The following is a 24,688-nucleotide window of genomic DNA, read 5'->3' as shown; positions in this document are numbered from 1 at the left end:
CCAGGTCCTCCCTCCTCACCGGGAGAGAAAACAATCCTGGCGCCGTAGGCGTTTTGGTTTGTGTCTTTTGTTTGTTATTTTTATTTCCCTTACTAATGAAACCATGTGTTTTGTATCATTCTTATTGCCTTTTGTTATGGCAAGTCAAGTCCACATCCATCCGACTCCATGAAGCGTAGAGCTGGATGGTGACGGCGCATGCGCACTCAAGGCTCGCATCTCGTTTGCTGGTCGGCTTGCTGCCTGCTCGAATGGCGTCTGGGCGAGATGCTCGAGACGCGCGGCTCGGCCGCCTCCTGTGAGCTCGACGCAGCTCCGTCAAGCTCGGCCGGGCGGGCGCTTTGGGCTTTGCCCGGCTAAAATGCCCCGTGCCTCCGCTGGGAAGCTCCCCGCCGAGGCTCCAACGCGTACTCGAAACGCCGACAACGGCCTTTGCGCGTAAGTTGGACCGTTTCCGCCATTTTGAACATGTCAAGCTACGTGTTAGTCAGCTATGCTCAGCTCAAATAAACTAAGTGAAGCTAGAGATGGTTTGTCGAAACGATGTCAACAACGCCGCTAAAGCTTTTCAGCTCTTATGTGCCTGGGTGAATGTTTTATATTTGCGAGTTTTCGAAGTCGGTTTGTGACTTCTGTTTAGGTGACGTCACTTTGTTTGACGAGCGAGCCTGCTACCTTGCGGTTAGGCTAAGCTAGCTGTTAGCTGGAGTTGTTGGCTCTTTGCCTGCTGGCGGCTGCTCGATGCGGACACTCAAATATTCAATATTGGCGTTGAATCATAATAAAAACATATGAGACTTGTTGTGAAATTGTATTTTAATCGAGTCTAATGCAATTCGTGTTTAATTTCTTCAAATAATACCATTGAAGCGTCAGAGACAGACTGACGACGAGGTTACTCGAGTTCATGTGGGCTCGACGGCAGTCACTGCTCATCCGCCGTCAGTGTCCCCGGCCGCTAACCTAACTAATTGTGAACAAGTAGTCGGATTAAGTGATCCAAATACAGTGGATGGCCGTGGTGGTGATGTTACGTAAGCAGCACTGGCACTGACTATTATGTAACATCATTTTTGTTGTTGGGATGGCAACAGAGCATGCAAGTGATGCAAGGAGTTTTCAAAGACCCCACTCAAAGAAAACAAAACAACAAAGTTTTGGCAACACAAATCACCACTCACATTAAAATTATTTTGCACCACCAGACTTGCTTTGGAAAATACTTTTTAAACCAAAAACACATCAGGTAGGATGCATTGTTTTATTTAGTGCCGCTTCCTTGTTGGTTAAGGCAGAGCGCGTTTTGATTGGCTACATTTGGTTCACATCACACTCCACATGGAAAGATGTAAATTACTTTTTCAATTTATCAATGAATCTGATTATTAAAAAAAAAGTTTCTATCCCTTGATTCAAAACATTGTTCAAATACACCACACATATAATACACAAGTGTTTACGATTCTCTTATTTATATATACATATAGTCGTATTATATATTTTTTAATACAACTGTACAACCATTTCTCAAATATTTGTTAGCATTGCCTTTAAACGGTATGACCTTGCTCCAACATTTTGGGAACCCTTTTGCAAGCTTTCCACATATTTTGGCAGGAAATTTGTCGCGGTCCTCCTGACAGAAGCGGTGAAACTGAGCCCTGAAACTCAAACATGCCTCATGCCAGTCTTCTTGTTGTGCCACAGCGCCCCCTGCCATTTCGTCCCATCCTAGTGGTGCGGAGCGCCCCCCAGTGGGTGGGAGGCTCGTGGCGGCCATGGCGCTGAAGGAGCGCGTGGAGGCGGTGCTGAACGTGGGCCTGCGCGTCCCCAGCATCATGCTGCTGGACGTGCTGTACCGCTGGGACGTGGGATCCTTCTTCCAGAAGATCCAGCGATCGGGCCTGTCCAACAACCCGCTCTTCCAGTACAAGTACCTGGCGCTCTACCTGCACTACGTGGGTCAGTACGGCACACGTCGTCCACACATTCGGCCATGAAAGGAGTTCATTGTGAGAGTTTTTACATTATCTGTAAAGAAAGGAGTATTTTAATTCTGCGTAAGTCAATGCTAGGAGGAAAACCGTGTGAAATCAGGTTTTTAGTGATTTTTGTAGTGACTTGATATTGGCTTTATACATCACGCACGCACGCACGCGCACGTATGTGTCAGACGTGTATGTGTGTTCCAGGTTACATCCTGAGCCTGGTGCTGCTCACGCTGCCTCGTCAGCACCTGGTCAAGCTTTACCTCTACGTGCTCACCGCCCTGCTGCTCTTTGCCGGCCACCAGGTGTCCAGGTACATGCGCATGTGCGCGCACACACGCCGTGCAGGGTGGGGTTTGAACGCATTCCGTTTTGTGTTGTGCTCAGGGATTACGTGCGCAGCGAGCTGGAGTGGGGCCACGAGGGCCCCGTGTACCTGGAGCCGCTCTCCATGAACCGCTTCACCACCGCGCTCATAGGTGAGAGACCACGTCCGGTCCCACGGCACGCGTTGCCAGAAATTGAGGGTCCGCACTGGCCCACGTGCTGATGGATGCCGTCCTCTAAACTTCACTTGCGCTTTGCAGCGTCGTCGCTCTCCCCTCACCTTCCTGCTCCCTCCATCTTTCTCGCTCTCAATCTCCCGCATTCACTTTTTGTATCTTTCATTCTATTGCTCCTGCCCGCTCTCTTTTTTGCTTACTCGCTCCCTCTTTCTCTCCCCCTCCTTTCTCTCTCTCTCTCTCTCTTTTTTTTCTCTTTCTCTCTCTCGCTCTCTCGTACCCTTCCTCCTGCCCTCTCTCCCTCCATCCTTCACTTACTCCACCTCATTTTCTCCCCGTCTTGTCCTCCTTCCCCCCCTCTCTCTCTTTCTCCTTCCTTCTCCCTCGCTCTTTCTCACTCACCCTCTCTATCTCTCCCTCATTCCCTTTCTATCCCTCGTTCCATTGCTCCTGCCCTCTCGCTCCTTTCTTTATCCCCATTCCCTTTCTCTCTTGCTCCCCCCCCTCTCTCTTCATCTATCTTATCAGCACCCCTCCCCCAGATCACCATTGTTTCAACGGGTCTTTCCTCTAATTGATTCAAGCTTCCATCGAGTGATGTTTGCGCTGTTCCCAGGTCAGCTGGTGGTGTGCACGCTGTGCTCATGCGTGATGCAGACCAAACGGATCTGGCTGTTCTCGGCCCACCTGCTCCCCCTGGCGGCCCGGCTGTGCCTGGTGCCCCTGGAGACCATCGTGTTCATCAACAAGTTCTCCATGATCTTCACGGGCCTGGAGGTCATCTACTTCCTGGCGTCCAACCTGCTGGTGCCGTACAACCTGGCCAAGACGGCGTACCGCGAGCTGGCCCAGGCGAGTGAGCGTCCCAACGCACGGCAAGCTGCGTAGCGCACACGAACCCGCCGGGCCGTCGGCTGAGCTTTTCTCGGGCTTGCGCGTGCGTCCAGGTGGTGGAGGTGTACGGTCTTTTGGCTCTGGGGATGTCCTTGTGGAACCAGCTGGTCCTGCCTGTCCTCTTCATGTGCTTCTGGCTGCTCCTCTTCGCTCTGCAAATCTACTCCTACTTTAGCACTCGGGACCAGCCCACCTCCAGGGAGAGGCTCCTCTTCCTCTTCCTCACCAGGTGTGTGCTACGACGGTTGCGCTCGCTCATGGCGGGCGCGCAGGCGGGCCCTTTGTGAAACGTGTGTGTGTGTGAATGTGGCGCAGCGTGGCCGAGTGCTGCAGCACGCCGTACTCGCTCCTCGGCCTGGTCTTCACCGTGTCCTTCGTCGCGCTGGGCGTCCTCACGCTCTGCAAGTTCTACCTGCAGGGTTACCGGGCCTTCATCAACGACAACACCATGCACAGGTGCCACACACGCAGCAGTCGCACGCACATCCCACAAAAGCGCACGCAAAGTCCGACGTGTGTGTGTGTTTATCTGGCGTGCAGAGGCGTGACGGAGGGCATCACCTTGCTGATCTTGGCCGTCCAGACGGGACTGATCGAGCTGCAGGTGATCCACCGGGCCTTCCTCCTGTCCATCATCCTCTTCATCGTGGTGGCCTCCATCCTGCAGTCCATGCTGGAGATCGCAGACCCCATCGTGCTGGCACTCGGGGCCTCCAGGGACAGGTACGTCCGCGTGTCCCGTCCCGCCGCCCTTCGGCCAGCCGGCGCTTGATTTTTGCGCCGCTTCCCGCCAGGAGCCTGTGGAAGCACTTCCGAGCCGTGTCGCTGTGCCTCTTCCTGCTGGTTTTCCCCGCCTACATGGCCTACATGATCTGTCAGTTCTTCCACATGGACTTCTGGCTCCTCATCATCATCTCGTCCTCCATCCTCACGTCGCTGCAGGTCAGTTGAGTGTCTTGTGCGGATGAATGACTTTTATGTAGGAATGATGTTCAATATTGTGGTGTCTCCAGCTATTGATATCGATATCAACTAATGACACCCCCCCCAAAAAAAAACTATTGGTTTACATCTAAAATCTCCATTTAATAATTTATTTTTAAGAATTCTTTTCATTAATTTTAATTTTTAAAATTGTTAATTTATTTTGTGTTTTCTCTCATTCAACTGCAGTACATTTTCATGTTTGACGTCAAATTCATTTAACCTAAAAGTTTGAAATAAAAGAGTCATGTTTTGTGTGTGTGTGTGTGTGTGTGTGCGTGTTCAGGTGCTGGGCACGCTGCTCATTTACGTGCTTTTCATGGTGGAGGAATTCCGCAAAGCTCCGGTGGAGAACATGGATGAGGTCATCTACTGCGTCAACGGGACGTACAGGCTGCTGGAGTTCTTGGTATGCACACGCACACGCGCGCGTCCGTAGGGTCGTGCGCATGCGTGTTACAGCGGCGCATGTCCACCAGGTGGCGGTGTGCGTGGTGTGCTACGGCGTGTCGGAGACGGTGTTTGGCGAGTGGAGCGTGATGGGCGGGACCATCATCCTGGTGCACTCGTACTACAACGTGTGGCTGCGGGCGCAGTTGGGCTGGCAGAGCTTCCTGCTGCGCCGCGACGCCGTCAACAAGATCAAGAGCCTCCCGACCGCCAGCCCCGCGCAGCTCCAGCGCTACAACGACATCTGCGCCATCTGCTACCAGGTCCGACCTCTTAACGTGTACCGTGGCGGCATGACGTGCGCGTGTCCCCGTCTTAACGTGCGCCGCGTTGTTCCCTTAGGACCTGAACAGCGCCGTCATCACGCCGTGCAGCCACTTGTTCCACGCCGGCTGTCTGAAGAAGTGGCTGTACGTGCAGGAGACGTGTCCGCTCTGTCACGCGCAACTCAAGAGCCAATCGGCAGCGGACGCCACCCCGGCCAATCACGCGTCTGTAGGACAGGAAGGCGGCAGCGTGGAAAAAGCGGCGGGCGAAGAAGCAGCTGCGTCTTCGTCCGGCGCGGGCGACCGGTCCTCCTCTAACGTGTCAGACGCGCCACCCTCGTCTCCGGCTTCAGGTGACGGAAGGGGAGGAGCCTCAGCCAAAGCCAGCATCCTATTGGATGATAACGGATCACCGGGTCACATCTTGAAGACCTCGGACGACGTAACAGGTGACGTCGTTGGCATTTGAACACGCGTGTTCCAAGTGTCCGTCTGCTCTCATTGCCAAAACTTTGATGGAGATTTTGCTGTAGTGGACCTCAATAGTTCCTGAAAACATCCACCGGGAATCCCGCCGTCGTCATCGGGGAGTCGGGAATGAGCGAAAGGTTGCGCACGCGGCCCCCGCGTTGGCCGTCGTTGGCTCATTTCCCGACTGGCCGATGACGAGCACGAGATTTGGATATGTTGACAACCGCCAGCGATGACGACGATGCATGTTTGAGTGTGAACGCGCCTGCACGTTTCCACGGTGACCAAAAGCATCTTCAGCGTCGTTCCTTCCCCGAAGCGCTCCAAACTGGCGACATTTCGCTTTTGCACTGATGTCATTTCTGCAACATGTTACTTGACCTTTGACCCCCCCTCCCCCCGCAGCCCGTATGACGCGTCCCCCCCAGCTGGTGTGATCACTCCACCGTCAGGAGTGGGAACAGCAGGACGCAGACGGCGCTCGTTACCCTCATGCAGTGTTAGTGGGCTTCAGAATGAATACGTGCGCAATGCGCAACGTATGATGAACAGCCGCCAGTCACAATTTTCTTTGTTGTTTTTTGTAGAGATGAAATGTAAACTTGTTTTGCACTCGAGTTTCAAATGAGGATGACATCCGTTTTCTGCTTTTTGATTTTTCAAACGAGAAGTTGCGCCACATCAATTTGGAGATGACAAAAAAATAAAAATAAATAATTCACCTGTCAATGTCAAATGTGTTTTTTCATTCAAGTAGTGCATTCTGGCTCATTTCGAAATGGGATCAAGGTTTGATCCTCGTGATGCTGCAAGCCTGCAACTAACGGAGAGAGAAAAAAAGTTTACACCACGATAAAAAGTTTCTTGCAATCCACACTTAAAATTGAACTTGGCGATTGTGTTGCAACATCACTGAACTTGGAAAATCATAACTTGGAATCGTTGAACCAAACGAACTTACAAAAAAAAATAAAAAATCCATTTGAGATGATAACGGCTAAGAAACAAAACGGGTTTATGATAAAAACGCTTTTCAACTTTTACCGTGACCGCCTACCTGACCGTAATTCTGCAGTTCCTGCATTTCACATGTCGGCCGCACGGCGGTGCTGCAGGCTCAGCGACACGTCAGTTTGCGATCATGACGACTGCCCAAAAAGTTCTTTGTCGATGTTTCTGTAAACTGCCTCTTTTGCTTTGTTTGTTTTTTCTTTTTTTACTTCAACGTCCAACATACCCCGGGGCAAAATTGTACACAATGACATTGAAGTGTCTTTTTAATTATTATGGATATTTAAAAATTGGATTTATTTCATACAGTCCAAGAAAAATGAAGACTACATGCTTGTGCAGTACTTAAAATTTGCTGTACATGATTGAATCCTACTGGCAGGAATTTATCATATTTGGGTACCCATAATTGAACCAATTATGTAATGTGATCTAATCAAGTGTCAAGCACGGCAACGAAAAGAATTTCTCACGTCACCGACACGCATTGGACCTGTTATTCCAATTTTGAAAAGCGCAATCCATATTTTGATTGCATGACTGCTTTGTTTGTTTTCAGGTAATTTCTCAACAGATGTCATTTTTTGGCACTTTGCGCAAGGATGGGGTCCTCACGGGGGTGCACGGAGGTTCGGGTCGACTCAAAAACGCAACATTAACTCCAGCAGGGTCCAGTGTGGACCAGTGGCCATCTGCCTGCACTTTAACTACCGCCCTGAAATTTTTCGTGCCAAATACCTTCTTAAAAAAAAAAACGTTGTCTCACCAGAATAACTAATCATTCATTTCAAATGGGCGTGAATTATATGGGGATGTTCGCTATTATGAATTCAGAATCCAATTCTGCCATTCGTGGTTACGTGGAAGTGGCCACGCCCACTTTCCCATCACCGGCACCTCCCCCCCCTAACCCTCCGCCGTGCACCCCCTCTTCCTCCTCCTCATCCAAGAGAAGCTCAAGCGGAACCTCCAGGAACTCTTCTTCTTCTTCTTCTTCTTCTTTTTCTTCTTCTTCTTCTTATGACATGAGGAGGAAGAGTCCCGTGATGAAGAGGATGCTGAGGCCCTGATTCCTTTGGGGCCCCCTTTTTGCTACATGAGGACACTTCGGAAGCGCGCCCTTTCCTCCGCTGGGAGCCGTTAGCGCGGAGGAGCGCGAGCCAGTGCAGAGCCGGGCCGGTTCGATTCGGGTCCGGGGCGAGCGGCAAGCGCAAGCCGCCAGAGGTGCGCTCATGTTCGGCTGCAGCCTAAAGGAGGAGCCGCCGCTGGGGGGCATGAACGCCGCGGGCTGGATGCTGGGGGGTCCGCAGGGGGGCGGCGGCGGCGTGCTGGACGCCAACACCGCCGCGCAGAGGTCAGGAACGAGCTTCCAATTCTGTCACGTGATCCAATCCATATTCGTTCAAGTTCTGTCATCATTGTGGGACAACGCGTCGTCATTGACGCACGGGGGGGGTTGAGAAAGCTAACGATGTGCAACTTTCTTTTGTTTTTGTTTGTGTTGAATGGTGGCGTGTCGGGGTCTTTGGCAGCGGGCTGGCGGTGGGTCGCGCGCACTTCGAGAAGCAGCCGCCCTCCAACCTGCGCAAGTCCAACTTCTTCCATTTCGTCGTGGCCCTCTACGACCGCCAAGGGCAGCCCGTGGAGGTGGAGAGGACCAACTTCGTCGACTTCATCGAGAAGGACAAGGTACGCCAAGTACAAGTTTGGACTTTGGATGTGTTGGTTCCGTAGATTCGCCTATAAAGAAAGATGCAGCTCTCCTTGCAAAGCAGTTTTAATGCGGACACATAAGTCAAGAAATTGCTATTTTCAAATGTGCATTTTAGATGAACTGTAATACCCGCCCCCCACCCCCCCAAGCCCCGCCCCATCGCTATTTATTTTTTAGGAAAGTTGAGTTTTTCAGTTTTTTTGTGTGTTTGCATTGCTTTAAGGTTTCTTTATACACCGTAAAAATGTTTAAGTGCTCTAAATGCTTTTTAAAAATTTTTATTCCACCTATTGTGTGTGTGTCGACTGAGTTGGCGTGTTTATTTGTACTTGATGTACTTATTTGAACACAATGAATTCATTTATGGCAAGATTAATCTTTTATTTTTATAATAATAATAATAATAATAATCGAATTTCTCTGGTTGTGTGCGTGTGTGCAGGAGAGCGCGGGCGAGAAGACCAACAATGGCATCCACTACAGGCTGCAGCTGCTCTACACTAGTGGTCAGTCACTCTCTCATATACAATCACTCACTAACAGTCACTCTCTCATTTACAGTCACTCGCTCGTCTCGTCACTCTCGTGTAGAATCACTCTTGTTTACAATCACTCATGCGAAGTCACTCTCATTACACTCACTCTCTCATGTCGTCATACTCTCATGTGAGTCACTCTCTCATATAAACTCACTCCCTTAATTGAAGTCACTCTCTTATTTTAAGTCACTCTCAATACACTCTCTCGTTTGGCGTCACGCTTTTAAATAGTCACTCTCTCATGCAGTCATTCTCTCATTTACATTCACATTCTCGTATGCAGCCACTCTCATGTAAAGCCACTCTCTTTACAGTCAATCGATTATCTCTCATGCCTTCTTCAGCACGTGCAAGGATGTTTTATGGCTCAATTTGTTCTGTTCAAACTCGATTGTGACGAGTCGACTTAATTTGAAAAGTTCATAGGCAACAGGAAAAAAAAGTTCAATATCACATTTTAATGTCATAAGCTTCACATTTCAAGGTGACAAGTTTCACATGACAACCAAAATACGTGAAACGGATCAAGTTAAAATGTGATCGTTTCTTCTCTGGTGTCGCAGCAAGTGAGAAAGTTGCGAAAATGTGCGCGCGTGTTTTGTTCCTGTGCAGGCATCAGGACGGAACAAGACTTTTACGTCAGACTCATCGACTCCGCCAGCAAACAGGTGAGCGTGCACGCAGCCCCGTGTTTGTGTGTGCGTCATCACGCGTGTGAGAGCGTTCCCACGTTTGAGTTTGACGTGTTCCCGTTTTTTTGTGGTCTCTCGCAGCCCATCGTGTACGAGGGCCAAGACAAGAACCCCGAGATGTGTCGAGTGCTGCTCACGCACGAGATCATGTGCAGGTCAGAACCGCAGACACACGCGCGCGCACACAGATGGAGGAGGAGCAATGACATTTGTTTGTGTTTCATTATATCGTGATGAATTGTTCACTGCTAGAAAAAGAGAACTCGAGCGTGTGCGCTTGCGTTTTTCCTGGTTAATTGGGATAGAGACAAAGTCGTTAGTCAAAGTGAGACTTGCTGTTGTGTCTCAGCTAAGACAAACAAACAAAAATATGTAAATGTGGACCAAAAAGAAACAAAACATTTCAAACTGGAAAAAAAAATCATATAGACAGCAACGTTTAGGGTCATCCAAATTTCCAAAGAAACACCTTTTGCTTCTTCACATCATTGTTTTAAAGAGAAAGTATCCTATTTTAGTGGTAAATTCATTTACATTTTTACAGTATATGGATTTAGTTAGAAGTAGTGAGACTTTTTTTTTTTCGACACCTCCATTCTTTTCATCAATTTTTTTTTTTTAGCCTTGCATGCTGTGCCAAATATTGTTTGTAGTAGCCTATTGCTGCGACCACGGAAAAATGGACGGTGGGCCACAAATGACCCCCCCGGGATGGACACCACCTGAACAAAGAGTTACAAAAGTCAGCTAGCTTCATGCTAACATATAATGCAGTGTCACAGATTGGCTAACAGAAATTACTAGCATAACATCTATCTATCTATCTATCTATCTATCTATCTATCTATCTATCTATCTATCTATCTATCTATCTATCTATCTATCTATCTATCTATCTATCTATCTATCTATCTATCTATCTATCTATCTATCTATCTATCTATCTATCTATCTATCTATCTATCTATCTATCTATCTATCTATCTATCTTTTTAGCCAGCTAGCTAGCTAGCTAGCTAGTTATCTCTCTATCCATCCATCTGAAAGTGTATGACAGGAAAGCGCGCCGACGCTGTCAGTAGAAAGCGTCTCCGGTGCAACTTTTACATCTATTTCTGTCCGCCATCACTTGCTCCAGCGCGTACCTTTCATGTACACGCACGCACGCACGCGCGCGCGCACGCACACTAACAGCTGTTTTTGTGCCGTTGCAGTCGCTGCTGCGACAAGAAGAGCTGCGGCAATCGCAACGAGACGCCGTCAGACCCCGTCATCATCGACAGGTACGCGACTGTGTGACAGTTCGTGTGCGTGTGTGTGTGTTGCGTTTGGGTCATATTGCGAACACACACACACCTACAGTTGTGCACGCGGTAGTCAAAAACGCACACCCGCCCTCATCATTTAAAATAGGTCACCAAAAAAAAATAAAAAATGACAGCCAAGAAGTGAAACGAGATCCGCGGCGCATTTTTTTTAACCCCTTTGTCAACGAGTGTGTATTAGTGTGTATTTGTGTGCATCGTGCTCGTGCACACTTTCCCTCCCAAAAAGCAACTCATCCTCCTCTTCTTCACCTCGTCCTCCTCTTCCTCTCGCCGCTTCCACGAGAAAACGAAAACATTTGTTATGCTTCAAGTTGTTTTGTTTTTTTTTTAAACAGTGCGCCTGCGCGTGCGTGTTGGGCGCGCGCGCTCGTGTGCGCAGCAGAGAGCATGATGGGAGATGTCAGGGAAGGTGGCAGGGATGGAATGCGAAGGTTACCGTGGAAACCGTGGGAGACTTCCTGTCGCTGGCCGTTCACACACTCCACGCTGCAACATCTGCAACATGTGGCCGCGCACACACATGTCACGCACACGTCATGCGGACACGAACGCACACCAGACTCGACCACACACACTCAAACACACGCACACACACACAGAGCGCACGGGTCTCTTTAGCAGTCAAGCAGGCGTGTGATAGGATATCGTTGCATCTCGTTAACCTTTTATTAACACACAGCGACGGATTAACTGGGCCACACACACACACACACACACACACACACACACACAAACACACACACAGATTTGGTGCAAAGGGCTGTCAGTCAAACGTTACACACACACACAAGGTGCGAGAGCGAAACTTTCCATGTGACTTCATCGCAAAAGCTTGAATAAGACACCAAGTGTGTGCGCGTGTTAAAAGTGCACGTGCAGGAAGTCACATGACTCCTCACATGTTAATTGATGCGTATGTTCAGGAAGTTCATTAACACGTCGCTAAAAATGTGCTGACATCATCACTCTGTCTGAGCGTATGCGTGTTCGGCTTGAGTGTGTGCGTGTGTGCAAGTGTGTGTGTGTGTGTGTGTGTGTGGGGGGGGGGGTAACATTTCTTCCTAGTGCAGAATTAGACCAGGGTTAGGGTTAAGAGGGGTCACAGGCCAAGCAAAAGACGACAGGAAACTCGGCAGAGAGATGACGACACGTGCGCACCGCGCTCCCCTCTCACATGCTAAAAGGAGGAAGAGGAGGAGGAAGAGGAGGAGGAGGTGGAGGAGAATGAAAATGAGGAGGTGGAGAGGAAGAAGATGAAGAGGAGGAAGAGAATGAAAATGAGGAAGATGATGATGATGATGCAGATGAAGAAGAGGAGGATGAGGACAGGTAGGAGGAGAAAGATGACGATGAGGAGGAGTAAGAAGATGATGAGGAAGATGAGGATTATTTGTAGTCAGCGAGTGTGAAGGTGCGCCTTGGATGGAGGACGAGAACTTTTGCTTTGTTTCCCAGGATAAGCCCTTCGTGTGGGGAGTGCTGTCAATCAAAGGCTGCTAGGTGCAGGGGGCGGGGCGGTGGGGGGGGGGGTGCTGTCAATCATTTTGAGGAGGAAGACAAGAAGGAGGAGGAGGAGGGAATCTTCTTCTAAACGATCTCTTCATCTTTGCAGCCTTTGTCTCCCTCACGCACACACACGCACACACCTTTCTGTCATCCTACTTACCAAAATATCTCTGACAACCTCGCGCACGCACGCACGCACGCACGCACGCACGCACAATCTTGTGTTGTTTGTGTGTCGCCTCATTCAAATGTGTTCTGCCTTTGCAAAGTCTTGACTTGTTTTTTTCTGCTTAATTAGCTTCCACTGCAGTGTGTGTGCGTGTGCGTGTGTACGCGCATGTGTGCGTAAGTGTCAACATATGTTGAAGAGACACGTTGACATGATAGCACTTGTTTCTGTGCAGCTGTGACACACACACACACACACTTGTATCTGGTGTGAAAAGGAGTTGTCGATTGCAGTGATGAAGATTTAAAAGGAGCCAAACATCATCTTCATCAATTATTGTTGATTTGATGTTAATTGGTGCATATATTCCTTTTATCCGTTTGTGCGTGCGTGTGTGTGTGTGGTCTTCATCCTCGTCCGGCTTGTAATGAATTAATTAATGACTTGTCTCGTTACGATGATTCAAGTCATCATGAATGAATGAATGAAAGTCATTGCTGTCATTGATATTCAAATGTGTGCGCATGTACAGTAACAGCCAATTAGGCGATTAAATGGAGGGGCGGCTTGATTACATATTATGCTAATGCAGGGCCTACTTCCTTATATGGGCATGGTATGTGTGTGTGTGTGTGCATGCATGTCATCTAGTCAACTAATCTGCTCATTATACTTTGGTTGCCCCCCCCCCCCACCCCCCGCCCGCCCATCAATGCAATAATTCCGCCTCCTCCCTCCTGTGACATGGTCAGCTGGCAGGAAGTGACATCATCAGACTTACTCGCTTGATGGAGATGTCATGTGGCATCCTGTGTGTGTGTGCGTGATGAGGATGAGGACGACGATGATGAAGGTGTTGAGCGTAATGCAGGCTGATCCATCCTCTTCCTCCTTCGTTCCTGGTGCTCATTAGCATATCTCCCGGGAGACAGGCTGATTGACAGCCAGCTGGCGGCCTATCAATGAGGTGTGGTGGCTGTTATGCAAATGAAGTCATTTTAGCGTCCTTCCCTCCTCCCCTTCCTCGCTTCCTTCGTTGTAATGCCGACGTTTTCCCTCTTGTCTAACAAACACACCCCCCACCCCCCCTCAACCCTCCGTGGAAGCATACGCCTTAATTGTTGAACTAACTGCAACTTGAAAGAGTTAATCAAATTCACTAATAAACAGGAACTGTCCAAAGGGGGAGGAGTCAAATTTTTTTCCCCGAGGTAGTTCCAACTAAAAATTTGTGGTGATTGACAAATTGAATGCTGAATCACGACTTTTGAAATGCTGTGGATGATGTCACAGGTTTGGCCACGCCCACTCAAGTGGAGACTGAGGTTCCGCACAGGCTCTATTCACCGGTTGATTGTTTGTCCATTTGTGTTGATTGACTGGCGACCAGTCACATGGCGGATCAAATGACATGTCGGTCAGCTGGGCACGCCAGTGAAAGGCGGCGACCAATCATGGCGGCATCTGGGTCGACTTCCACACTTTTTCCATGCGCTCAACGTCTTTTGCTAACACCTGACGACAACTCTGCTGTTGTGTGTGTGTGTGTGTGTGTGTGCGTGCGCGCGCGTGGTTATTCTTAGCTAAGCAGCAACGTCGAGAGTCGTTGGGGAATACAACGGACACACACAGAATGAAATGTTGTGGAGTTCCCCGGGAAGGCCCCCTGCACCCCCCCACCCCCTCCACCCCTCACTTGTTGGCATCCTGCAACTTTTAACAGGCTGCAAAATTGGGCTGGACGATTTTGAAAAATATTATTTTTATTTATTTATTTATTTCCCCAAGGCGGTCTTCTTGTGTATTTTGTAACAAAAACAAGAAATAAATGATAGTGATGATAATTGAGATTAATGATCCTAAACGTTGCAAAGGGCAAGAGCGATGTTACCGCATGGGGAGTGTTGCCCCGCCCACAATCAGTGCGGCTTTTATAATGGCCTGCATTAAATGGAGGCCTGTTAACGGCCACGTGCACACAATCCATTTACACTACGCGTGTGTGTGCGCGCGCGCATGTGTGTGTGTGTGTGTGGGCCCCATAGTTGAGGCCAGATGGGGTCCATTGCAGGTGGGGGGTGGGAGGGAGGGGGCTTTGAAATGAAGAAGGCCAGCCAATGAAAGTAGAGAAGAAGAAAAACACGATTGCGTAACTTCACTCACTTCTAAAATAGTTCCGTCAGTCACTGTGCGTCATTTCACAAATTTTGTCTTGTTTGCATTTCATTTCATGATCCAAGTTTCGTTTGAGGACATCACAGTCAAACGTGCTCGTATTGCAATCTTACAAGAAACGTTGGGATAATTATCAAGCGCCTTGAGATACAAGCAACAATCAAGCCTTTTTTTTACTTTGACTTGCGAGCAAATATTTGCAATCCAAGTGAAAACAGCTGGACTCACTTGACAACAAGTCGCACTTTGGCATCAAGCTGTTTTCTGCCAATCCCATCTGAAGTTTACCCGAAACGAAAAAGAATGACTTATGACTATTGTCATAAATAAATCCGCTAGCTCAGGGGTGGCCAACCCTGGTCCTCGAGAGCCACAATCCAGCCTGTTTTCCATGATTCCCTCCTGCAGCGCAGCTGAATCTAATGATCAGCTAATCAGGCAGCTTTGCAGAAGCCTAATAACGATCCTGATCATGAACCAGGTGTGTTAGGGGAGAGAAACATGGAAAACAGGCTGGATCGGGGCTCTCGAGGACCAGGGTTGGCCACCGCTGCGCTAGCTAAATGCTAACACAAAATACAGATAAGCAACATACACACAAAATAACAACACTCACAGGCATCTATTCTTTATCCTCTGCAAAGACAGACTGATAGGATTGCAGCTTACTGAGTTATTGCCTCCTAGTTTGTATGACACTGCCCCTTGGTGGCCAAGTTATGCACACCACAATGAGCCACAATACATTCTCTTCAATCACAGAATCTTTTGATAACATGCAATTATGATTTTGTGCTTCTTTTCTTTTTTTAAAGCACAACACAAAAAAATTATCTTTGACATGCACACTTGACTTTCCTTTTTTTTTTTGCAACATTTGCAAGTAGAAGATGCAAAATGATGAAAACGTTCACGTTTCACTGCTTCTACTTTTAATGCGCGCGCGCGTGCGTGTGCGTGTGCGTGTGCGTGTGCGTGTGCGTGTGCGTGCGCAGCGTCGTGAAGAGGACGAGACAGTGTGAGGTCGCGGGAGGTCAGTGTGGCTGTCCTGCACCGTGATAGGCTGTCACCCGGGGGTGAGAGGTCACCGTAATTAGCCATGCCGAATCCCGCCGCCCCGTGTTCCGAGCCGGCCCAAGCTCGTTAACGCGCGCTTTTACACACCGACCTGCCACCGCGTCTCACACACACGCACGCACGCACGCTCGCGTACACACGCACGCACACACCTCCGCTTTGTTCTCCTCGCAGAACGTTTTTGCGAGTTTGCGAGTTAAACCTCCGGGGAGGAGACGAGAGCGGAGCCGACACAAACTTAAGCGAAATTTCCGATCCTCACGTCGACTAGTGCGCGTCACAATATGCAAATGAGGTATTGCACATCGGCTCTTTAGTGATACAAAAGGATTTTTTTGAATTTATCAAAAGATTTAATTTGAGTTGTCAGGCGTTTAATTTTTTAAATCGTAATTAATCACATGAATTCAATAGTTAACTTATGATTAATCGCAAATGTTATATCTGTTCTAAATGTACAATAAAATATTTTTCATCTACGTTTTTGTACTCTTGTTAACATAAAAGTGGAAAAAACGTTAAACTAATAGAAATATGTCTGCATCTTTTAGTCATTCATACAGTCATTTCATAACAATCCATAAAATGGAGTTAAAATTAAAAAGATGTACTGTAAAAAAATGAGTGATATAGATTTGCGTTGAGGTCATTTTTTTGCCACTAGATGGCATAATTGCATTTGTAAGACATTGCTGACAGCACAGTGCGTTTTTCTTTTCATATTAAGATCTAATTTTGAACGTGAAGTCACTTGTGAAATTGTGCACATTTTTAAAGTTGTCAAAGACAACTTGACTACAGTCTCCACAAATATATGCAGAATTATGACATTTATGACATATTAATTTTGACTTGGACGTATCTGCGATTTGTTTCTATTTTTATCTATATGTTTGAATGACGACAAGTGTTTCTTCCTCCATATTGTCGGTTACACTTTTGCATGTTGACAAATATTTGCCACTAAAATGGAGCAGATGCAAAATATTGTGTTTTTCCATCTTGTCAGATTCTTCCTCAAGTTTTTCCTCAAATGCAACCAGAACTGCCTGAAAAACGCCGGAAACCCGCGAGACATGAGGAGGTTTCAGGTACGGGCGTGTGTGTTACAAAAGTGTTGCGCACACGTTCACACGCACGCACGCACGCACTCACGCACGCTCAGACTGGCAGGAAGTAATGAGGAGGAGGAAGATGAGGTCCCATTTTCACTCTTGATTCTTTCCTTATCGAAGCTGCTGCGCGCCGTCAGGAAGAAAGCGCTTTACTACACGTGCGTGTGTGTGTGAGTGTGTGTGTGCGCGCGCGCGTGTGCCTGACAGCGGCAGCATGCGTGTGAGTGTGTCTAATTGTGCGGCTATTGTAGTGGAACCACAGGAGACAGCTCTGTTTCTCTGAGAGATAATTAAGGGCCGGACCCTTCACAAGAGCTCCGGCAGACCACCGCAAAACACACACACGTGTGTGTGCGCGCGTGTGTGTGTGTGTGTGTGTGCGTGCGTGTGTGCGTGCGCGTGAGACGTCAGATTTGGCGCAAGGCATAAGCCAAGCGAGTACCTGCTTTGAGTCCCACAGCTACTTTTCATCTTATTATTTATACGACTTTATGTGAAAACCAAAGTTTCCCACGCTGTGAAAGTACTCTGAATGCACCATTTTGTTTGCGTAGCATTAGCAATTAGCAAGTGTGTAGCGTATATGTTATTCTGTTTTTTCTTTTGTCCCCAAGCGTCCTTTAAGCTGTTTAATGTCACCCCAGTTGGAGTTAACCGTAAAACTAAACACACGGCAATAAGAATGAATTCCACTGTATATTTAAATACAAAACATGCTTCATTTTAAAAACGGCGCTAGCCTAGCGCCAATGCTAAAAGCGAAGGGAGGATTCCATTCAAATGCTAACCCAAAGTTAGCATCGGCTTCGCGAGTGTTTTTCCTTCAAATAACGAACATCCACACACAAATGTTTTGGGAACCCACACTACGTCAAGGTACAAATTCTTCCCAATGTGTGAAAAATGAGTTATTTTAATAGAACAACTTAATAGAACAACTTTTTCTGTACTCACTTTAAGTGTGTACACCATGGATGTATTAATTTAATTGTATGCAATAAATACATATATTTTTAAATAATCGGAGATTAATCCGTTTTTTTCTCTGCCAAAAATCGGTATCAGCATCGGCCTAAAAAAAAAAAAGCATATCGGTCGGGCCTGACAAATTTGAATGAAGAACAACAACAAAAAAGGCCAAGTGAAGGCTAATTTAAAAAACAAAAATGAAGTAATTTATCAAAAAATTTCTTTGCCGCCATTTTGTACAAATGTCTCCCATTTGGAAAAAGCCACACTTAAAGTTTTGATTTCAAAAAGTTGTGTGGACTTTGTGTACAGCAAACAAACACATAACTTACATCTGCTAGCTTATATAATGAAACTCCATAGAGGGACGAACAAATAGCATCTAGGAGCAACACAATATCCAATGAATTGAAGGCAAAAAAATGTGGCATTACATTCAGTTTCATTATTTTATTAGGATTCATTTCTGATAAAGTACAAATGTTACATTATAGTATAGGCATTTCTTACCCCACGTGAAAAAAAAACAATAACTCTGTGAAGCTCTTCTTTGTTTGTGTCCGCTTGACTGAATTGATCTTTGCTGCCCCCGGTGGCCAAGTTGTGAACACCAGGAGCTGCAATAAATTCATTGTGATGAACAAATATTTATTATAGGTTTTTACAAAGTATAATACAATATGATATAGTACTATTTTCAGACACAAACATTTTGTTGGATTTCTATTGATTCATTTCGGAATTCTTTTGGCAAATTCATCAATTCTTGTTTTTTGACATAACTTTCCGGCCTTTGCAAGGTGGTGGTGTCCACGACGGTGGGCGTGGACGGTCACGTGCTGTCCGTTTCCGACAACATGTTTGTCCACAACAACTCCAAACATGGCCGCCGGGCCCGCAGGCTCGACCCGGCCGACGTAACGCCGTCGTACCTCCATCATGGTAACGCACTACACAACACAAACTCTGCGTGTGTGTGTGTGTGTGTGTGTGTGCGTGTGTGCGTGCATGTGTGTGCGTGCCAACATCATGAGCAGCAGATGGTTGATGGATTTAATCCTATCAGGTGATTCCTGCCCTTCCATCTGTCTAATCACACACACACACGCACAATGTGTGTGTGTGTATGAATGGGGTAGAACTTGATATTTTGTGTAGTTGACGACATGATTGATGTTTTGGACATTGCGCTTGCCTTCACATCCAAATCGAAGCTCACACTCCTCACATAAGATATTCAGGCGCTTCAAATGTATTTCTTTAAATGTCTTCATTTGTTTTGCGTTTGCATTTCAAATGTCCCGCGCGTGAATTAGGAGGCTCGCCGTGCATCAAGGCCATCAGCCCCAGCGAGGGTTGGACCACAGGGGGCGCTACGGTCATCGTGATCGGCGAAAACTTCTTTGACGGGCTGCAGGTGATCTTCGGCTCGCTCATGGTGTGGAGCGAGGTGGGGCTGCGTCCTACTCTTCATCATCCTCATCCTCATCTTTCCACATTGGAATGAATGCAAATGCCATCAATCAATTCCAGTTTCCGCTCCCAAAAAACAAAATGTTTGTCATTGGCTTTTTGATAGCACTCTATAATATTGTACATTTTCAAAACCTGTAGTTGCAAAACAATTTTGCGTCAGGTCAGGATGAATTGATTTGGACTGTGCGTCTCCTCGTGGTGTCCCCACCAGGGGGCAGTATAATCCACACAGATGGAGACGCTCACAACTCTTCAGTAAGATGTAGTCACGTTTTTTTCGTCAATTTCATCTTTTCATATCGTCCATGGGTGTCCAAACTTTTCCCTCCTGAGAGCCACATACAAAAAAATGCAAAGATGCAAGGGCCGTAGTTTGGACACCACAGGTGGAGCCAAAATTGTGTTTTGATGGCATAAAACCTTTCCAAAAAGTTGAGTATGTAAAGTGTGACCTAGCAAAATGTGGGTGAGTCGACGTAAACGTTGTGGGTCGCCGTCCGCTTCCTTTCTCGCCTATTGCAGCTGATCACGCCGCACGCCATCCGCGTGCAGACGCCGCCGCGGCACATCCCTGGCGTGGTGGAGGTCACGCTGTCCTACAAGTCCAAACAGTTCTGCAAGACCACGCCGGGACGCTTCGTATACACGGGTACACACACACGCACACACACACACGCTACTTCCTTTGCAGAAGCACCACCATTTTTTTTTTAATTCTTGCTTTATTGAAACTTAACTTATGAACATTCACATTGTTAGAACAACAAACAAGTAAGCAATGGATGCTGTTGATGGACTTGGCATGATGACATCATCATGACATCATCACAAGAGGAGTTCAGTGGAAGTAACCTTCCATCATTAAGCTGGCAAATGTTTTTTTTTTTTTTTTTTTTTTTCTGTTTTTGTTTCTGATATTTGCGGAGGGCTCGTTTTTGTTGGCCAAATGAAGAAAATTAGGCCCTGAGGCCAGCTGGCTTCTAATTGGTCCGTCTGGCATTTAACGGAGGCTCCTATTGGCCGCCGCTGACCGCTGTGACCTTCTGATTGGCCGATGGCTTCCGCATGTGACCCGGCCGACCCCAGCTCGTGAGAACTGCCCACGGGAAGGCCGCATGTGCGCACATGCTCTTGTGGAAAGTAAAACAAATGAAGTGGCCCTTGAACTGCTTGTATCACAACTTTTTGTTTTCTTCCGCAGCAAAGCCACTGCAAGACAAGAGTGTCTATTTTTAAAACAGTTTTTTTTTTTGGTGTTTTTTTTAAAGGTTTTTACAGTACAGTTGACGCAGCTGGATTCATAGCTGATTAGGACCTGGCGCCACTGTGTATCGTGAAAACCTGCCAATAAGTGATGCTCATTGTAATTGTCGTGGGAAAAGAATTTAAACCAAAAAGTACATGGAATAAATGAGAAAATTCCACTTTTTTTTAGTGTTTCCATGAAAACCAAAAAAGAAAAAAAAATCAGCAAAAAAGTGACTCCGCCGATGATTTCAAGTTGCACTTCTTCAGTGCAGTACCACATTGTGCCACAACAACCCTGGCAGCACTGAGTTCTACTAAGTGCCATTAAGAGAAGAGAAGAAGAAAATACAGTCAAGCCTGCCGATATTGTTGCACGTTCAAGTCGCAGTTTGATGGCTCATGCTTTATTTCTGTTCGGCTCACATTTTAGCTTAGCATCATGCTAACGACATTTCGGTATGTGTGCTTTGGTTAAACCTTTTGAGTGTTTAACAATAAATAGCATGTTTAATTGACTTGTGTGCGTGCGTGTGTGTCCTTTGAAGCTCTCAACGAGCCCACCATCGATTACGGCTTCCAAAGACTACAGAAGGTCGTCCCTCGTCACCCCGGAGACCCTGACAAGCTGCCAAAGGTGCGCGTGAACACACACACACACACACACACACACACACACACACGCACACGGCGCGGGGCAGTGGACTGCGTGAAAGGATTAGCAGCAAACATATGATTGACGAATTGCTCGCTGAATATTTTGCTGAATGTGTGTGTTGAACGCGCACTCACTTAACGCACACGCAAAGTTGCACTCGCAGGCGCACACGCACACGAGCATCCCCGCTCCCACCCAGCTGATGTCACTTGCCTCCCGGTGATGATGTCATGTTGGCCGATGAGGTCACGGCTTTGTTTAAAGACGGCCACGAGAGGAAGGTCATCCAATCGTCTCGTCTGTGCGCGTGCGCGTGCGCTCAGAATGAGCCGATGAAGTCATTGCAGTATTTCTCCGTAATATTCTTTTACACAAAACCGTTTCTTAAGCAGTTGTTTGGATTGTGTGTGAGATGACATGCGTGTTAAAGATGACACATTAGGTGAGGGAGGGGTTGCATCGGCAACAGGAAGGAGAAGAAGAAAATGTAAGCGCTTCCTGTTGCTGCCCCCCCCCCCGCAGGAGCTGATCCTCAAGCGAGCCGCCGACCTGGTGGAGGCGCTCTACGCTCTGCCGCACAGCAACCAGGTCAGCGTGCGTCACGCCGGGGTCACATGACATCATTTTGGATGTCGTGACATGTATCATATGGTGCGCACGATGATGTCATGGGATCATGTGACCTCACGTGTGTCTGCGGCAGGAAGCGATGGCGAAGCGAGCGGCGAACATCGCGGAAGCGCTGTACAGCGTTCCGCGAGGCCACGCCCATCTGTCTGGCCCCGCCCACCCCGGCTCCATGGCTGCAAGCGCCTTGCCCGGGCAGCTGTCCGTCAACGTGTCGGAGCCCTCGCGGACCAATCAGGGTGCGTGGCTTTCCGAACCCCGCCCCCGCTAAACCTTTTCCCGCATGGCTGACTCCCCTGTGCCCCCCCGCAGGCTTCCTTCGAAGCGCCGGCGGCGCGAACGGCCTGACTCCTCACGGTTACGTGTCGGCCGGCTCCACGCCGCAACACGCCGGCTACTCGCACACGCCGCCGCACGCCGCCATCAACACGTACGCCAACAACGGCGCCATCAGCGACTTGGGAGGCTCACCCGCCTTCGTCAACCCGTCCGCCGACAGCTCGCCTTACGCCAGTCAGTGTGTGCGCGTGTGTGTGTGCATAGATGCGTGCGCGTGTATTAACGTCGTGTGTTTGTGTGTGTGTGCGTAGTGGTCCCTTCCAGCCCCACGCTGGCGTCGGCAACGTCGTTGCCCGCCAACTGTTCTGTGGCGTCTTCGGGCGTCTTCTCGTTCTCACCCGCCACTTTGGTGTCCGCCGCCGTCAAGCAGAAGTCGGCGTTCGCGCCAGTCGTCAGGCCTTCCTCCTCGCCGCCACCATCTTGTACAAACGCCGGCGGCCTCCACGGTGATGAGACGACGCCACCTGACCGCTCACCTTTTGCATTCTAACTTTTCTTCTGTGTGTGCGTGCGCAGAAGGCAACTTTGCGGAGCCGGTGAAGTTCTCGTCGGGCGGCATTCAAGGTCTGGCTTTCAGTTGAAGTAAGTCCCGCCTTTTCTCTGGTGACATCACTTCCTGTTCGCACGCTTCTTGCTTGTCTTTTTTTTTAAGTGTTTGTGTCCACATCACTTTTTTTTAAATTATATAACATTTATTGAACATAGATGAATAATACAACAATAATAATAATAAAAAAATGTCCATTCCTTAACTCATTTGCTCCCAAAAACATATAAATACGTTTCATTTGAAATGTTTTAAGTGTCCCAAAGATATATTTTTATGTTTATTATTTTTTTTATTTATGCTAGAGCATACAGAAAGCTTTGATGCAGCCTTTGACCTAAAGAGGTCGCTTAAAGCAATGGTAGTTATTACAAAAACGGCCAGCAGGTGGCAGCAGAGTATAAGAGATCAACCAGGGCCATTTTGAAAAAAAGCTCATTTACTCTAAATAGATTTGTGAATAATGATGAAACATCAACATTTCTTGTTCATTGCAAATTGAAGAAACTTCAAATAATTGTCAATGTCAAGGTTTAAAGTTTTGACATTTATATTTATGGATATCAAATTTTCCCAACAAAACATAAAAATGTGTCAAAACAATTTTTGGGCTCTTTTTGCTTGTCAATCTTTTGCTCCTCCCCTTTCGTCAAGTCATCTCCATCCTGTCTTCCTATTGGTTGATTCACGCAACAGGAAATGACATTTGTTTGCCGCAATGTTTTTAAAAATGTTTCATTTGATCCTTCCTAAAACTTCTCTTTGTGTTCCTCGTGGCAGCCGGCCCACAAATCGTCCCGCCCGCCAGTGAAAATGTCAGCGCGTGTGTGCGTTTGTCGCACGCAATCCTTGCCAGCTTCCCGCCTTTCCGACACAAAAGAAGCTCCTCAACTCATCCGGACCAGGCGTCAACACAGGAAGTTGCTTTTATTTTGTAGGGTTTTGTTGTGTTTTTTCGTCGGGTCTTTTTCTTGCTGGAGAGCGACCAATCAGGTGTGACTTCTTGATGGGCCCTGCCCACGGCAATCGGCCAATCACAGCTGATGTTTTTTTTTTTGCGTCATTCATTGTTTTTCCTGTAATCGTTTAACCGTCGAGACTCAACGAGTCGCAAATTGTCTTCGTCGAAGCAACGAGCGTCTTTTGTCTTCCTTTTTTCAATCCGATTTTTGGTGCCTCAGTGCTGCTGTGTCGTGTTAGCAACAGCAACCATGCAACCGTCTTGCATGAAAGGAGATTTCTATTTATTTGATTTTTGCTTTTTGTGCCCGAAGAAACAAAGCAAAACATGTTAAGAAGTTTTCTAAGCCCTTTTTCACTTTGGAATGTAAAAAAGCAAACTTTTGTGACATTTGAATTAAACGTTGTTGCGTGTCACCAGCTCGTTTGTCGTCGTTTCACTTTTCTATTTTGGATTCTTGCAACGTGGTTGCATATTCACAATTCTGCTCAAGGGACGATTCATTAGGTACCTCGTCAAAAGGCATCCAATGCAGAAATTTTGCCTTTTTGATTGACATGGTGAGGCGTGTGCGCGTGTGTGCGTGCGCACACGAGACCTAGCGCAACTACAAGTACGAGACATCCATTAGCTAATGGATGTCTGCTCTCTATTCTCTCATCCGCCATCACTTTGTCACACTGACACCTTTGCTGCTGCACTTCGCCCCCAAACGCAACACGCACACACCCAACACGCACACACCCAACATTTGGATGACATACTTGGAAGGTCAATCAAGTCACACACTTGGGAAAATTCTTACTTTCATGAGTTGAGAGTTTCACACTTACGCAAAAGGTGAGTCAAGACAAAAGCCATACTTAGTAGTTTAAAAAAAGAAAGAAAATACGCCTTACCATGCGCGGTTGATTTTTAAAAATTATATATAATTTTTTGTTTTTTTTAAACCCTTACTATACATGGTCATTAAAAAAAACCCAC

At 47.4% G+C, this 24,688-nt stretch overlaps 2 protein-coding genes across 2 annotated transcripts; both read left to right on the top strand.

Moving 5' to 3' along the window:
- Positions 1 to 188: 188 nt before the first annotated feature.
- On the top strand, positions 189 to 6,285 carry LOC144035850 (RING finger protein 145-like). The gene is made up of 12 exons (XM_077545882.1): positions 189 to 438; positions 1,708 to 1,962; positions 2,193 to 2,301; positions 2,376 to 2,467; positions 3,108 to 3,343; positions 3,439 to 3,614; positions 3,701 to 3,841; positions 3,926 to 4,108; positions 4,180 to 4,327; positions 4,656 to 4,778; positions 4,849 to 5,082; positions 5,162 to 6,285. The coding sequence occupies exons 2-12, from the start codon at positions 1,779 to 1,781 to the stop codon at positions 5,552 to 5,554; spliced, it is 2,019 nt and encodes a 672-aa protein (XP_077402008.1). The 5' UTR covers positions 189 to 438; positions 1,708 to 1,778; the 3' UTR covers positions 5,555 to 6,285.
- Positions 6,286 to 7,141: 856 nt separating this feature from the next.
- Positions 7,142 to 24,123, top strand: LOC144036486 (transcription factor COE1-like). The gene is made up of 18 exons (XM_077547179.1): positions 7,142 to 7,196; positions 7,669 to 7,921; positions 8,100 to 8,256; positions 8,724 to 8,787; positions 9,433 to 9,488; positions 9,594 to 9,667; positions 10,727 to 10,795; positions 16,777 to 16,858; positions 18,652 to 18,793; positions 19,168 to 19,301; positions 19,850 to 19,976; positions 21,121 to 21,209; positions 21,753 to 21,818; positions 21,934 to 22,096; positions 22,170 to 22,370; positions 22,448 to 22,642; positions 22,713 to 22,778; positions 23,524 to 24,123. Exons 1-17 carry the CDS (start codon positions 7,142 to 7,144, stop codon positions 22,775 to 22,777), a joined length of 1,992 nt encoding a protein of 663 aa, XP_077403305.1. The 3' UTR covers position 22,778; positions 23,524 to 24,123.
- The last annotated feature ends 565 nt before the right edge of the window (positions 24,124 to 24,688 follow it).

This window comes from Vanacampus margaritifer, chromosome 16, assembly GCF_051991255.1.
Source record: "Vanacampus margaritifer isolate UIUO_Vmar chromosome 16, RoL_Vmar_1.0, whole genome shotgun sequence".
NCBI classification, from domain to species: domain Eukaryota; kingdom Metazoa; phylum Chordata; class Actinopteri; order Syngnathiformes; family Syngnathidae; genus Vanacampus; species Vanacampus margaritifer.
Note: the sequence above shows the minus strand (reverse complement) of the source record. Positions and strands in the feature narration are given on the sequence as shown.